This window comes from Chaetura pelagica, unplaced genomic scaffold (assembly GCF_000747805.2).
Source record: "Chaetura pelagica isolate M959 unplaced genomic scaffold, ChaPel_1.0 scaffold814, whole genome shotgun sequence".
Lineage (NCBI taxonomy): Eukaryota > Metazoa > Chordata > Aves > Apodiformes > Apodidae > Chaetura > Chaetura pelagica.
This window is the reverse complement of record NW_009953182.1, coordinates 73,693-89,100: the sequence shown is the minus strand read 5'-3', so window position 1 is coordinate 89,100 and position 15,408 is coordinate 73,693. Positions and strand designations below refer to the sequence as shown.

General features: G+C 55.9%; 1 protein-coding gene across 1 annotated transcript in view; it reads right to left on the bottom strand.

The window, feature by feature from the left end:
* Positions 1-209: 209 nt before the first annotated feature.
* PLEKHO1 (pleckstrin homology domain containing, family O member 1) overlaps positions 210-15,408 on the bottom strand; it is a 19,634-nt gene continuing 4,435 nt past the window's right edge. Inside the window, exons 2-6 of the mRNA XM_009997324.1 lie at positions 15,160-15,306; positions 5,169-5,309; positions 3,751-3,855; positions 1,787-1,888; positions 210-1,191 (exon numbers count right to left, since the gene is read on the bottom strand). Coding sequence (XP_009995626.1) covers positions 433-1,191; positions 1,787-1,888; positions 3,751-3,855; positions 5,169-5,309; positions 15,160-15,306 — 1,254 coding nt within the window. The 3' untranslated portion in view covers positions 210-432. The remainder of the gene's footprint in view (positions 1,192-1,786; positions 1,889-3,750; positions 3,856-5,168; positions 5,310-15,159; positions 15,307-15,408) is intronic.

The following is a 15,408-nucleotide window of genomic DNA, read 5'->3' as shown; positions in this document are numbered from 1 at the left end:
CAAGACGAGACTCTTGGTCAAGGAGCTGTAATGCAGGACACAGCTCAGACATCAGAGCAGCAAAGCCAGGGCTCGTACAGCACAAGAGCATCTGTCCCCGTTGCTGTGCACGTGCTGCTCCAGGCATGCAGGGGAATCTTCTGGGAAGGGACAAGGGAATTTTCTGGACACAGGCCTGGGGTGCAAAGGGTGCTCTTTAAAAAAGGAGGTATCAACTGGAACTGGGTTTATTGGAACACCGGGTTGTTTCGTCAAGGGGGGCGGTGGAGGAAAGGAAAGGTTCAAGCTTTGAGAAGCAAATTTGGGTGAGAACAGGCACCTTTTCACTCTTTTGAACACTGTAAATAATAATAATTAAAGAATAATAAAAAAAAAAGAAAGACCAGCTGGCTGCCCTCCCCTGCCCCTCCCGCCCCAGCCCAAGGCTTGCCTTCACATCATGCTCTTCCTGAACTGAGACTGTGAGCTCTGTTTGGGTTTTGAGTCCGACTGCTGCAGTTCCAACTGTTTGTACAGGTCCCTCAACTCTTTGATCTCCTGCAGCACCCTCTTGGCTTGGCTCCAGGTGGAGGAAGCCTCCCCGAGCAACCTCTCCGATTCCTGCAGGATCCTTTCAGAGTCCGTCTTGGAAGATGATGAGGAAGAAGTGGTGGTGGTGCTGGTGTTAGAATCCTTGGTCTTTCTCTTGCCTTCCCCGTAGCCCTTCACCTCTGTCAGCAGTTCCTGAGTTTTTTCCAGTTTGAGTGCAACCAGTTCTTGTATCCGGGAGAGCTGCTCTGGTTCTGCTGAGGCAAAATGGGCCTCCAGCCCCCTCCTCAGCACCGCCCGCTGCGCCGAACAGTCCCGGCGGGACAGGATCTCTTCCATGGAGGCACATTTATTCTTCTCGGAGTGCGAGAGCTTTTTGGGGACCTGCGGCGTGTACATGGTCCCTTTGTCAAAGGAGTCCTTGCGTTGCCCAAACCTGTCCCAGGAGGTCACCTCCTGGCTTGGGAGACTCCCTGTCCGGCCTTTCTCCGGGGATTTGACGTTCTCGGAGTCCGAGCGGCGCCGTCCGGCAGTGAGATGGGCCACAGACTTGTCCAGATCCACCCGGAAACTCTCCTCACAGGTGCTGTGATCCTCTGGAGAGGCCTCTTCCTCCTGGATCAGGTCGAGTGTCAGCATGCCATCCGAGGTTGAGGTAGATGCCTGGAAAAACAGGGAAAGAAGAGCTGTGTTGTCATCAGGAGGTGTGAGCAATGGCAAACTCCCACTTGGCCAAAGGAGCTCCTGGAGAGAGGCCAGAGGAGGGACAGGAAGATGGTCCCAGGGCTGGAGCAGCTCTGGAGCCAGGCTGGGAGAGTTGGGGTGTTGAGCCTGGAGAGGAGAAGGCTCCAGGGAGAGCTTAGAGCAGCTTCCAGGGCCTGAAGGGGCTCCAGGAAAGCTGGGGAGGGACTTGGGCCAAGGGCAGGGAGGGATGGGATGAGGGGGAGGGATGAAAAGTGGGAGAGGGAGCTGGAGGTTGGAGCTGAGGAGGGAATTGTGGAGTGTGAGGGTGGGGAGAGCCGGGGCCAGGTTGCCCAGGGAAGCTGTGGCTGCCCCATCCCTGGGGGTGTTGAAGGGCAGGTTGGATGGGGCTTGGAGCAGCCTGGGCTGCTGGGAGGTGTCCCTGCCCATGGGGGGGGTTGGATCTGGATGATCTTGAAGGTCCCTCCAACCCAAACCATCCCATGGTTCTATGATTAAAAAAAAGGGGTTTTCTGTACAAGAACAAGGGAGTCATAGAGTCATGGCAGGTACCTACCACAGCCATCAGGTGTCCCCGTGTCGGGGGCCGTCGGGAGTGCTGGATCTTGGCTCTGTCCCGTGTGGGGTGGGCCAGGTAGCTGTCCTCTTCAACAGTGACCTGGAGTGGTGACAAAGCAAGTGAATGTCTTGGAGCAGAGGAAACATGAGCCACTCCTTCCTCCCAGAGCTGGAACCAGCCAGGAGCACCGTGGTGGAGCATTTACTCCTCCAGGATTGCCTTTCTCTTGTGATCTGGCCATACTTTGGACAAGGGCTTGTGGTGAGAGGACAAGGGAGAATGGATTAAAATGGAGCAGAAGAGATTGAGGTTGGACATGAGGAGAAAATCCTTCCTTGTGAGGGTAGTGAAGCTCTGGAACAGGAAAGCTGTGGCTGCCCCATCCCTGGCAGTGTCCAAGGGCAGGTTGGATGGAGCTTGGAGCAACCTGGGCTGGTGGGAGGTGTCCCTGCCCATGCAGGGGGTTTGATCTAGATGATCTGGAAAGTCCCTTCCAACCCAAACCATCCCATGATTCTATGATTCTATGACATGCTGAGGGTGAACTTCTCCCACTCCCCTGTGGGCCAGGATCCATCCCATAACCCCTCAGGCAGGGATGCTCAGCAGGCAGAAGCTGGGCTTGCAGACGGAGTCCAGAACCCACATACAGTTTTCCTGCCTGCAGTGTCCACGACTTACTGGTCCCAAGGGCCACCACTGGTCCCAGATGTGTGGATGGGACTCCCTGAGCCATGTGATGCACAGAGGGTGACCTTCTGAGAGCAGATTTGCAGGGAATGGGGGGGGGGAATCCAGGCTCAGAAGAACCTGAGACTGTTTCCCTCCTCTCTCCCCTGAGGGCCTGGGGGGGATCAGATCTCCAGACAATTACCTGCTGCATCTGTTTGTGGAGAGCTCAGTGACACCCTCCTTGCAGCACCCTGCCCCATTCTTTGCTGTGTTCCTTCCTGCTCTGCAGCTTTCCCCACAGGCTGACCTTCCTTTTCCTTCTCTGCAGGCTTTTGTGTTGCCATCCAAGGAGAAGCAGCAGCATCACAGCCTGGTGAGTTGTGTGGGGATGAGATGGACCTCGAGAAGGTGTCAGAAAGCATTTGTCCCAGCCAGCTCTGCAATGCTCTGGGGAACCAGGGGCTCCCAAGGTAGTGATCACTCACACTGGACTATAAACTCTGTGGGAATGCTCATCCCAACCCAGTCCTGGCCTGGATCAGCCTGGCTGAGCACCCTTGATCTCCAGCAGGAGGCTGAGCTGATGGTGCTTTCTTGTTTGGTTTTTTTTCTGGTTAAAGCTGCTGGTTCTTTTGGGAGTGACAAATAGGAGAGAAATACACATCCCAGGCAGTGCTGAGAAGGCAGGATCAAACCTTCCTGGTTTGGTCCTTGAACAGCAGGGAGGGACCCACAAAGTTGAAAAGCCCAGTGAGTCCCATTCCTGCAGCTGGAGCCTTGGAAATGAGCCTGTCCCTTGGAGAAGGGGATTGAGAGGGAAGGGGGTGAGGATGGGCTGAGGTGACAGATGGTGCCATCAGGGTGCTCTGAAGATAGCAGGGGACAGGATTGGTTTCCAGTTAATTCCTTAATTCACTCCCACTACTTAAAGCTCCTTTGCAAGCACCAGCCCTGTGCGTGTTCCCAGGGGCCCTCCAAACCATTCCAGGGATCCCACATCCCAGTGTGAGGCAGGACTGGGCTCCACTGGGTGGGACAGAACCTTGCCATGGCTTTGCCATCAGGGCTGCACGAGGCTGGGAGGATCAAATTATCCCAGCCCTGCAGGGGAGCCCACTCTGTAGATGTTTTCTGGAGCTCAGGCCATAAATCCCAGGGGGTTGCATCCCTTTTACATAGGAAATGGAGAGGGCAAGAGGGGCTGCTGCTGCCTCCAGCAGCCTAAGATCTTCACCCAAGATGAAAGCTGGTCCAGGGGAGGCTGGACCAGCCCTCAGGGTCCTGCTCACCTCATCTAAGATGCGGTTTTTAGCACGTGTGATGGCAGAGTTGAGGGCATTAATCCAGGACTCCTTCTCTTCTGGACTCACAGCCAGGAAGATCAGATTTGGTGCCTACAAAAGAGGGAATTGAGGTCAGAGCCACTTGACTAAACTCACACAGAGATGCTTTCAGTGCCCCTGCCCACAGAAAAGCTCCATGGTCCCTACAGCTGCTTCGCCTTGGTGGGGAAGCCCAAACCAGACCAGATCCTCCCATCCTTGGCAGCCTTGGCATCCTTGGCCATCCTTTGGCCTTTGCAAGGGCAAAGCAGAGCAGGATTCTTCTCAGCACCAGCTTTTCAGCCCCAAAGCTGTGTCCCAGCTTGACTCCCCTGGTGGCTGCAGCTCCTCCTTCCCCCTCCTTGCCTTCCCACACACCAGCCTCCATTCCTGCCCTCCTCGGGGGGTGAGGCAGCCCCTCTGCAGCTGCTGCTCACATGCCATTTATCTGCTGCCACCTCAGACTCTGACAGAGCCTGGGAGACAAGCAGCTCCAGCAGGTACCCACAGAAGGAGACAGATTGTCCCTTCTCTGACTTGTCAGATGCACCCTGAGGGCAGAGCAGCTCTGAAAATCTCCCTTGTACAGGGGGCCCAGGACCCTCAGGGCTATTTTTTTTATATAAAGTTAGACACTCAGTAGAAATTGCTTTTGTCCTCTGCAGGGTTTTGTTCAGTTCTCTCAGGGCATCTGGGGACAGTGCAGCCTCTTTCCAAAAATCTCCCCTTCCCTTCCCTGTTGGCATTTTGTGATGTTACACAATCCTCAGCAAAGCTTGGGCTGCTGAAACAAGGCAGGCTGAGGAGTGTCAGCCCAGCTCACGTGTGTGGCTGTGGGTGGGTGCATCTGTGCCAGAGACAGCTTGTAGGCAGAGACTGCCTCTCTCTCTCTGCAGTGGCAAGTCCTGCTCCAAGGCAGCACTGTCCCCATTCCAGCACTTTTCAGCTTTCCTTTGGGCAGAAAGTTCTCCTGGGACAAATTCCCCTGCAGGTGTTTTGATGCTGCCCAAGGATCCCCCTGCAGGTGTTTTGATGCTGCCCAAGGACCTGCAGCATCCCTCCCTTCTCTGGGAATGACCAAGTGCAATTGGCTGAACCCCAGCTGCTGGTAGAACAGCTCTGTCCTTGCTCCTGGCAAATGTTCCAGCTTCTTCCTTCCCCAAAGTCTGGATAATCCCAGGTAAACGGATCCAGAGCTCAGCCCTTGCTCCTATTTACTTCCTACACTACAGGCCTGAGTGTCTCCCCAGCAGAAACTCTGCCTCTCCCTCCATCTCCTGCCGTGGGAGATGGATGATCAAGTGTTTGAGAGCACAAGCCACAGTCTGGGCTCCTCCACAGCTCAGACTATCCCATTTCACCTCCCAGATTCCTGGCAGAGGTACCGTGTTCCCAGGTTGCCTGGAGTGGGCCAGGGTAAATTTGCTGTGGTTCTTTTTGCTTCTGCTTTTGGACTTCCTGAGCTCTTCACATTTCTCATAATCACTCAGGTCAAACATTTCCTGGATGTTTTTTTCATCTTTTACCTGCAAAAACCAGAAAAAAAATTTAACAATAATCAAAAATCAATCCAGTTCCAGCCTTGCAGGTGGCAGGAGAGGCAAGTGTTTCTGCTTGTGGACCCTCCTAATAATGAGCAGGACCTGCTCCAGCAGCAGGAACAGGACCCTGTCTGTTTGGAGGAGGTTGATGTGGAGGCAGGAGATGCTGGGAGGAGGTGGGACTTTCATCTGCTGATTAAAAGGGACAATCATATTAGCTCTTGGTGCTGTTCTGGAGACAGCACAACAAAAGCTGGAGGGAGAAAGATTAACACTTCCTATTTTTAACCTGGAGGAATTAGTGCTGACAGCTGATTTGGGGGTTGGGTGAAGAACATTCAGGCCCAGGTGACCCACAGGCCCTGGGTGCTGCTCCCCCCTGCTGAGCCCTGTCCCTCTGCAGGGCAGAACCCACCCAGGGACCTGCCCAGACCCTGGGGGGTGTTTTGGCAGCTGCTGGGGGGGCTGCTTAGGCCCCCAAAGACCTTCAGCAGCCAGAGGGGATTCATGGAGGCTTTTGAGAAGGGAGAGAGGGATCAGGCTTGGCCTTCAGTGGCACAAGGACTTCTTGGTTGTCCTTTTGAAGGCTGTGGTAGGTACCTGCCATGACCCCTTTTTTTTAATCATAGAACCATGGGATGGTTTGGGTTGGAAGGACCTTCAAGATCATCCAGATCCAACCCCCCCATGGGCAGGGACACCTCCCAGCAGCCCAGGCTGCTCCAAGCCCCATCCAACCTGCCCTTCAACACCCCCAGGGATGGGGCAGCCACAGCTTCCCTGGCCAACCTGGCCCAGGCTCTCCCCACCCTCACACTCCACAATTCCCTCCTCAGCTCCAACCTCCAGCTCCCTCTCCCACTTTTCATCCCTCCCCCTCATCCCATCCCTCCCTGCCCTTGGCCCAAGTCCCTCCCCAGCTTTCCTGGAGCCCCTTCAGGCCCTGGAAGCTGCTCTAAGGTCTCCCTGGAGCCTTCTCCTCTCCAGGCTCAACCCCCCAACTCTCCCAGCCTGGCTCCAGAGCTGCTCCAGCCCTCCCAGCATCTCCAGGGCTCCTCTGGCCTCTCTCCACCAGCTCCATGTCCTTCTTGTGTTGGGGGCTCCAGAACTGGTCCCAGTTCTGCAGGGGAACTGGGATGGGAGAGAAGCCAGGTGTGTGTTACTGCAGATGGAGCCATCCCAGGCTCCATCCATGTCCATCTGCCTACTTCCTCTGCAGCCAAGGGCAGGGCAGGCTGGGCTGCAGTGGGGCTGGAGCAGCCCAGGTGCTGGAAAGGCAGACAGTGAGGAGTTCTTTGCTCTTGGATTCTCCTGGCAGGACTCCACCCTTTCCCATACCTTTCCTGCCTAGTTTTGGGAAGCACTGAAGGAATTCCCCATCATTTTTTCAATCCAATTCAAACCAAGAGCCTGCCTGAAATGCTGCCACCAGCTTTCTGACCAGAGACACGGATGAACTGACCATCTGGCCTTGCACTGTGACTCCACTTCCTCCTCTTCCCTTTTTTCCTTCTGTCCCCTGGGTCTCTCCACAAGAACTGGGAGACAAACACTCTGCACAGCCACCCTGGCAGCCCCAGGACCTGGTGGAGGGGGCAGAAGAGAAATGGAAATGTCTCTTCCCAGATCGTGTCTACCCAGATATCCTCCCAGTACATTTCTAAGCAGCTTTTCTCTCTTCCTACCACCATCCTACAATCCACCTCTTTCCAAGAATCTTGGCTCAGTTCAGCCCTAATTCCCTGGCAGCAGCAGGAAAAGCTGATCCCCCTGGAGCCCCCGACGCTGCAGCACAATCAACAGGCCAGATGTTGGTTCATGTAGGTCACTGGGACTTCCCCAGCCCTTCCCTCCTTCCTCAGAGCCCACACATGAGAGCCAGGACTCAAATATTTTGCCTCTGAGAATCCAGAGGAGGCTGCAGAAAGGTCATCATGGAGTGGTTTGGGTTGGAAGGGACCTTCAAGCTCATCAGGACTGAGCAGTGCCCGGACTCTGACACTGCCCCTGCCTCTCAGAGGGCACAAATGCCACCCCTGTGTGCAGCCCAGTTCTAAAACACCGAAGAACTGAGAATAAACAACATCTCTTTGCATGTAAAGGATGACCTTGGGCTCCCACAGCTGAGTTTGAAGCAGGGTGGGCAAGTTCAGCCCACCCTGAGGTGTGCCTTGGTCAGGTCCCAGGGGGATCTCCCCTCCAGCACAGGGGACAAGGCAGGTCTGGAATCAATTCCCTCTTGTCCCCAGCCTTAAACTGAGGCCATCAAGTGAATGGGGCTGTAATGGAGACATTTGAACCTGGCTTTGCTCTGCCTTCCAGGTGGGGATGAAGAGCTCTGGGGGTCTCAGCAGGGGCACTGCCAACTGCTTCCCCCCCTCCCTGCCACCCCGTGGGCACAGCAGCCTCACAGAGCATTCAGTGTGTCTGCAGTGAAACCAGAGAGAAGGAAGGTGAAAGGCAAACTTCAAAAGTACCAGCCAGCTCTTTTGTCCTTTGTGGGAGGCTCCTGAGGCCAGAGAGAGGGGCTGGGTGGGCAGGAGTTACAGAGCAGAGCAACTGCAGGGGCAGGAGGGGGTGAGTGCTGAGCAGCTGGGGGCAGGCAGCCCATCCCCTGGCAAATACAAGAGAAAAACAGCCCCTAAGGACCCCAAAACTGCTGGAACCACAAGGTCACCTCCACAGATGAGAGGTGGGGGACAAACCTGCAGGGTGTCTGGCCTCCTCCACGTTTTTTGGGAGGTTGGAGTTAAGCCTAGAGCTGGATTTACTGTGACCATAACGTTTGCTTGTTTGTTTCCTGATTATAGATGAGAAACTCTTCAGGGAAAAGGGCTGAGTCCTGGGAAAGGCTGAGAATCTCCCCTGGATACAGAGGCTGGTGCCCTCAAACCAGCTCCTCTCCTGCTCTCTTGCAGGGAAGGGAGCTCAAACAGGGCCTGAGAGTTCCTCCTTTCCACAGCTCCTTTTTGGGCTTCAGGGAGAAGCTTCCCTGCCTGGGACAGTGTGCCCTCTCCTGCCTGCCTGAGGCAGCTGGGGCTCTGCAGATGTGGGTGTTTTTTGGCTCCTGCTGCTTTCATTTGCCTTCCTCATGGTCTCCCACACTGTAGTTTGAGGCCAGGAGGTGTCAGGACCACTTGGCTTAGTGTGCTAGGAAGGGAGAGGCTTGGATGGTTGATTTTGGCAAGATGGTTCCTAGCTGGGAGGTGGCCAGCAGGTCTTTTCCTTCCTCACAGCTGCTGAGGGCCTGGCATGCAGGGAGCTGAGGGACCTCAGCCCTCCTGGGCAGGTCCTGCCCTCCTTGTCCTGCAGGGGAGCTGGGGATTGAGGGGATGAAGGTCAGTGAACCCCAGCAGCTGGGGCTGGGGCTGCCTGCTGGGTCACCCTCCCTGCTGTCCCTGCTTTGGGCAGACTGAACAATCCCTTGGCCTGGGGTTCAGCCTGGCCCCCAGAAACACTTCCACACTCTGGCAGGGGGAAGGGAAACTGAGGCACAGGGGAACCCGAGGTGTCCCCATCACCTGAGGCAAAGGCAGGTCCCTCAAGCAGGGCAGGTGCCACCAGAATGTCCCCACACCCCAGTGGCAGCTGCTTGGGAGTTCCCAGGGGGAAGCTGCATTCCTGGGACACCTGATCCCTGCAGGGGCACCAGCCACCCCTCTCTGTGCCCGTGGACACCCAGTGGGTCAGGGCACCAGCTGGGGCACCCACAGCACCCCCTCTCCAAGGCTCATTTCTAGCTCTGCCTCCAAGGGGCTGGTTTCCCTTCCAGGGGGGGGATCCCTCCTGGGCTTCACACGAGCTGCCCCTTGGGCTCTGGTTTGCAGAGAGGGAAAAACTTCCTCCCTCCTCAATTTATCCCCTGCAACAGCTCCTGGACCCAGCTCAGGGCTGTGTTGTGGGGAGCAGAGGGGAAGGGGTGTCCCTCAGGCAGTTCTGGGATGTCTGGGGTGATTTGCCTGGTCCCTGGGGAGCTGGGAAGTGCTGAAAGCAAATGAGGGTGGCTCAGAAAATCACAAGACACCGAATGTAACGGATCCACCAGGGGTCAGAACCAGGCTCAGGGTGTAACAAGAGACTCTCAGTGAAGCTGAACATCCAAACATGGGCAGGCTGGGGGGACACTCGGGCTGCCTGTTCCCCTCCCCAGCTGAGCTGAAAGTTTCACTTCCTCAAGCTGATCTAACAAGGGACAGACATTTCTGCAGAGTTCAGCTCCAATCAGGCTGTCCCTGAGGTGGGAACCCGTGGAGCTGTGAATGCAGCAGGGGACAGGCAGGTGACAGGGTGTCCTGGCACTGGCTCCTTGTCCTCCTCAGCTCCCTGGCTGCACAGGGGGGGCAACTGTGGTTCTGTCTGCAAGGGAACTGGAAGGAGAAATGCAGGGAGCACTGAGGCAGTCTCAGGTCTCACAGTGAAGAGGGACTTGGGAAATGCTCTGACACGGGGTGAAGCTGCCTGTGCACAGTGGGACACTGCAAGGGAAATGTTTTCTCCTGCTCTGGTACCAGTTAAAATGCAGGAATGGAGGGAGAGAAGACACCTTGTGCACTGAGGGACCCACTGACTGCAAACACAGACCATGAGGGATCATCACAGCACCAAGAGCAGGAACAGAACATGCACAAAACACCACCAGGCCTTTGCAGGCTCCATCACACCATGAACCATGTGGAGGGACTTGGGCCAAGGGCAGGGAGGGATGGGATGAGGGGGAGGGATGAAAAGTGGGAGAGGGAGCTGGAGGTTGGAGCTGAGGAGGGAATTGTGGAGTGTGAGGGTGGGGAGAGCCTGGGCCAGGTTGCCCAGGGAAGCTGTGGCTGCCCCATCCCTGGGGGTGTTGAAGGGCAGGTTGGATGGGGCTTGGAGCAGCCTGGGCTGCTGGGAGGTGTCCCTGCCCATGGGGGGGTTGGATCTGGATGGTCTTTAAGGTCCCTCCAACCCAACCCATCCCATAACTCCATGATTCTATGTGAACTCTGAACACCATTTAATGCCTCCACCCCTCCCAGGCAGAGGGAACTGGGCAGGGCTTGAGGAGGGAGCAGAGAGGACTTTTCAAGTGCTCTTGTGCTAATTGAGTCAGTCAGAAAGAAGAAAAGGCTTCAGGAAGCCCCAGCAGCATTTCCTCATTAACATCTCTCAGCACCCAGCCCCTTGATGCTGTCTGGACAGCCCTGGCCTTCCTGAGAGGAAGTGGTGGGAGCCCAGCTGGGCCTGTGCTGGTCTGGCTGCTGCTCCCAAGTGCAAAGCAACAACACAGCTGGGCTAGAAACAAGAGAACAATTCCCAGAAATTTGCAGGGGGAGGAGGGAACCCATGTGGAGGAGAGGGAGAGGAAGGAATGCACAGTGATAGTAAGGAGGTGCTGGGGTGCTTAGCAGAGCTCAGCTCCCTCCAGCACATCTTGTCTCACGTGTCCCTGCCCTGACTGCTTTTTTTGGCTGAGAACCAGATGCTAAATAATGAAGAGGGTTGGGGTTTTTTTTGTTGGTTTTGCTGTGTGTTGTGTTTCTTTCTGCAGAAGTTCATAGAGTTCAGCTTGAAGCAAAAGGGGACCTGCCCACACAAGGTCTCTGAGCCCCAACTACCATTTTGGGAAGAGCAGAAAAGGTTCTGAGTGTTAAGAGCAAGGCTCACAGCTTCCAGGTGCCCTAAGAACTCCAAAGCCCTGTCTGCATTTTCCAGGTACCTCAGCTGGTCTGAGAAAATCCATTTCATCTCCTTAGAGACTTGGTTTCTGCCAGGGTGAAAGCCCAGGTTGCTCTCAGGTGTTCACATCTCCTCCAAAAATCAATAAACCTAGAAGTCCAGGTCCTAAATAGGCACCTGGAGAAGCACAGAGTTCCCAGCAGGTTTCAGGGTGGGTCCTGGTGGGATTTTGGCAGCCCAGGAGGTGTTACCCTTTGGGAAACATCCCTTCAGAGCTTCCCAAAGTCACACCAGTGCTCAGCTCCCAGCAACTTGACTTTGTGTCCCTGCTTTACCTGCCCAGAGCTGCCCCGGTTCCCAAGGGATCCCTGAGGGTGTGACATCCAGTTCCCTCTTCCTGGGCACCTGGTGCCTTGAGGAGCTGAGTGTTCCTCACCCTGCTTCCCAGATGGAAGGAATTCAGGCAAAAGGAAGTAAATGTCTGCTCTGAATTGATGTAGTGAGTGTGTGGCAGGGCTGAGGAGAACATCCAGGAATCCTGGAGTTTAACCCCTTCCTGTGCTGGGAGGGTCCTGCTGCCCCCACTGACCAGTCTGCCTCTCTTCTGGAGCATCTGCTGAGCTGACAAGGAACACCAAGGTTAAGAGGAGGGTCAACTCCCAAGCTCCATCCACCAAACCCTGTTGCTCCAATGGCTTAGAGGGAGCAAAAATCATTTACAGCAGAGGAGGACTTGGATCTGGTGCAGAAACCAACAAGTGAGTCTCCTCTGGGAGAAACTGGGCTGAGGTTCAGCCTCTCCAGTGGCCATTTCCACCAGGGTTTGTTCTTCCTGTGTCCTCCGGGTCTCCACTATTTAATCCCCTCTCCTGCTGCCTCCAGTGCCTGCCCCCTGCAGCCTCAGGGACTCAGCCCAGGGAGATGTTTCTCCAGAGCCTCTCCCCCAGCTCTGGAGTCCAGCACTGGCTCCATTTTCTCCACTGGACATAATCTGAGGTGTGAAAAAAAAAAAAAGAGAGGCTCCATCCTATTCTGCTTAACAAAGCCCAATTTATTAGGCTGTTTGTGGGAGCTGCAGGCACCTGCTGCCAGGAGAGGAAGGGCAGGGAGATGGAGCCTGGAGCTCCAGGAGGAAAGCTCAGACATCCCTGAGATGGACAGAGAGACCCTCAGACAGACAGTGCCAGGTGCCTGCAGCCCCCTGCCCTGTGGAGCCAGGAAAGCTGGGGAGGGATTTGGGCCAAGGGCAGGGAGGGATGGGATGAGGGGGAGGGATGAAAAGTGGGAGAGGGAGCTGGAGGTTGGAGCTGAGGAGGGAATTGTGGAGTGTGAGGGTGGGGAGAGCCTGGGCCAGGTTGCCCAGGGAAGCTGTGGCTGCCCCATCCCTGGGGGTGTTGAAGGGCAGGTTGGATGGGGCTTGGAGCAGCCTGGGCTGCTGGGAGGTGTCCCTGCCCATGCGGGGGGTGGGATCTGGATGATCTTGAAGGTCCCTCCATCCCAACCCAGCCCATGGTTCTATGATTCAAGTTTGTCCTGCCACAAACAGCCCAGATCCCTCCTGATCTCCCCAGCTCCCTGGGGAGCAGCTCAGCAGGTCCCACAAACGCCCCCAGATTCTGTGATTCTTGGAGATCTCTCCCTGGTGACAATGGAACCTTCTCCTGCCCCCCCAGCCACATGGAGTCACTTCATCGAATCACAGACTGGTTTGGGTTGGGAGGGACCTCAAAGCTCATCCAGTCCCACCCCCTGTATGGGCAGGGACACCTCCCACCAGCCCAGGCTGCTCCAAGCCCTATGGTAGATACTTGGATGAATTGGGAAGAGGGATGGATGGATGGATGGATGGATGGATGGATGGACAGACAGACTTTCCTGCACACCTTAAAAGTGTTGCTCCCTGTCTGAGCACGTTCTGGCACAGCTTCTCCTGCCCCTTAGCCAAGTAGAGCCTTTTGCTGTCACTTTCTTCTCCAGGGTTCAAACAACTGAGGTACCAGAGACAGACAGAACCACCCACCCAGCAGTGCTGGTGCCCAGGGCACCCCAGAGGTCCTGCAGCCAATGCTGGTCCAGCTGGTGCCTTCAGGGTGGCCAGGATTTTGGAAAACACTCTTTATTTTTCCAGACAAGATCCCAGAGTCCTTCCTGTCAGAGGGAGGGTTCTCACACTGCTCTAAAGAGGGGGCTGTGCTGTCTGGGACAGGTCTGGGCTGCAGATGGGGGGGTCTGGGACAGCCCTGGAGGACTTTTCCAGCATGGAACCCAGCTGCCTTGTCCAGTGTGGCCAAGTTTCTCCCTCTTTCCCCCTCACAGGATTCCCTCCCCCACTGCCTGGTGGTGAGAGGGACCCTGGCAAGTTCCCATGTCTGCCTCCAACCCCCCCACACCCTCCCTGCTACCTCAGCTGGGAGTTTCATTCAGTCCCATTGCTGACTCTGCACCTTCACACCTGCTCCAAGGACCTCACATCCTCCTGCTGACACTGCCCAGCACCTGCAGTGGATCCACCACCACGGAGCCACCTCCTCCAGTCTATTCCCAGTCTCTTCCCAGTAGCTCCAGCTGTGTTGGCACAGCCAATGCAGTCAGAGCCCAGCGGGCTGCTCCCCTGTCATCTGGACTGGGTCATGATTGATTCCTTCTCTTTCCAGGTCCTGCCTTAAAGAGTAGAAGCTCCAGTTCCATCCCTGTTATCTGGACTTCATGCTCCAGTGCAGCCTGAATTGGGGCCCTAGGGCAGAGGAACCACTGCCCAGGCTGGTGGGAAGAGGCAGCAGGTAAAATCCTCCCAGCTGTGTCATGTGTGTGTCTCACAGCTCCTAAACTCTGAGCTGTGGCCCCAGAGGGGAAGGAGCTGCTGGTCAGTGACTCCAGAGTCACTCCACAGGCTGTGGTAGCACCAGGAAATTAGGGAGGACCACAAATCAGAGGGGGTTTGTTACCCCTCACATCCAGCTTTCCATCTAACTTTGCCAATCCATCAATGTGCCCACGGATCGCTCCCAGTTCAGTGCCTCTCCTCCCAGTTCAGTGCCTCCCCATCACTCCTGCTCTCTGTTACTCTCTCTCCTCATGTCTCTTCACCTCAGTTTGGAGGTCCCCAACCCTCCCCAGCCTGCAGACATGAATTCCCCACTCCCACCTCTCTCCCAGCTTCTGGAGCAGTCCAGGGATGGGTGGGAGGGAGCTCTGGAATGCCCACCCATAGCTCAGTGTCCCAGGGGGCTTCCAGGCTGCTTTGAGGCTATTTCTGGGTGCTAATAACCCCTGATCCAGCTGCACTTCACCCTTGAGTCAATTAGCCTCGAAATCCAATTACCTTTGGTGTCCTGCACCCTGTCAACTGATCAAGTGCCCAGGTAGCCCCACATCCCAACACCCTGCCCAGCAATTCCCAGCAAGGGAATAACTTAGAGGAGGAAAACCCCCTTCCTGACCCCCAGTTTTTAGCCCCAGTGCCCTGTCCTAACCCCAGCCTGACTCCTGTGTCTCTTCCTCTGGGCATCCAGGAGTTTTGCAAGGGCAAGGGGAGGGGGGAGCTGCTGTTCCCTGGGGATTCCTTCCTGCTGGATTTCAGGGAGAGCAGATCCCAGAGCCTGCCAAGCTGACCATCACCCCCCCCAGTCCCCCCCCCCAAAAACCCGATGGTTTTTTTCAAATCCCGATGGAAAGGAGGGGAGGGGAAGAGAGAAAGGGGCAAGTTTGTCAGCAAAGGGCTGAGCCTGTGGCTCAGTTTCCTCCAGTGGGGTCGGTGGGGGAGCAAAGAAAGCAAGAGCAGGGGGATCCATCAGTGCTGGGAAAGCAGAGTCATTCCCAAGTTGGAACAGGGAACTCGTTCCCAAGGGAACAAGACCAGGGTGGAACTTCATGCCAGGGGACAGAAGGGAACTGGTGCTGCTGGGAAGGGTGATGAGGGTTTAACTCTCCCTAAGTGAAGCTTTTTCATGTGTCCAGTGCTGGGAAAATGTCTCCCAGTGGGAGGTGCTGGACCTGACCCCAGGATTCTCCGAGGGTGACTTGGGGTGATGGGAGGGGGGGGGAAGAGAAACCCCCCGAGAATCCTCCTCAACCCTGGGCTGGGGGTGAAGGGGCTGGGGCTGCTCCGGCTGCTTTTCATATGCAAAGGAGGAGGAGGAAAGGGGAGGGGGGGATGGGAGAGGGAAAATGAAACCGATCCTACCTCCTTCTCCGAGATGTAAAGCTGATCTCCCTTCAGAACCACATAACGGTTTTTCCAGATTTCCCGAAAAATGCCTTTCCCGCAGAATTTCCTCACCCAACCGACCTTCTCCGGCTGCACAGGTTGCTGGGTCCCCTCCTGCTGCCCCTGACAAAGCGAGAGGGAAGAAAAAGGGGAGGAAAAAACCCCCCTCGTCTTAGCTCTTTTACACTCCTCTCCCCCCTCCCTCTTTTACCCAACTTGGGCCTC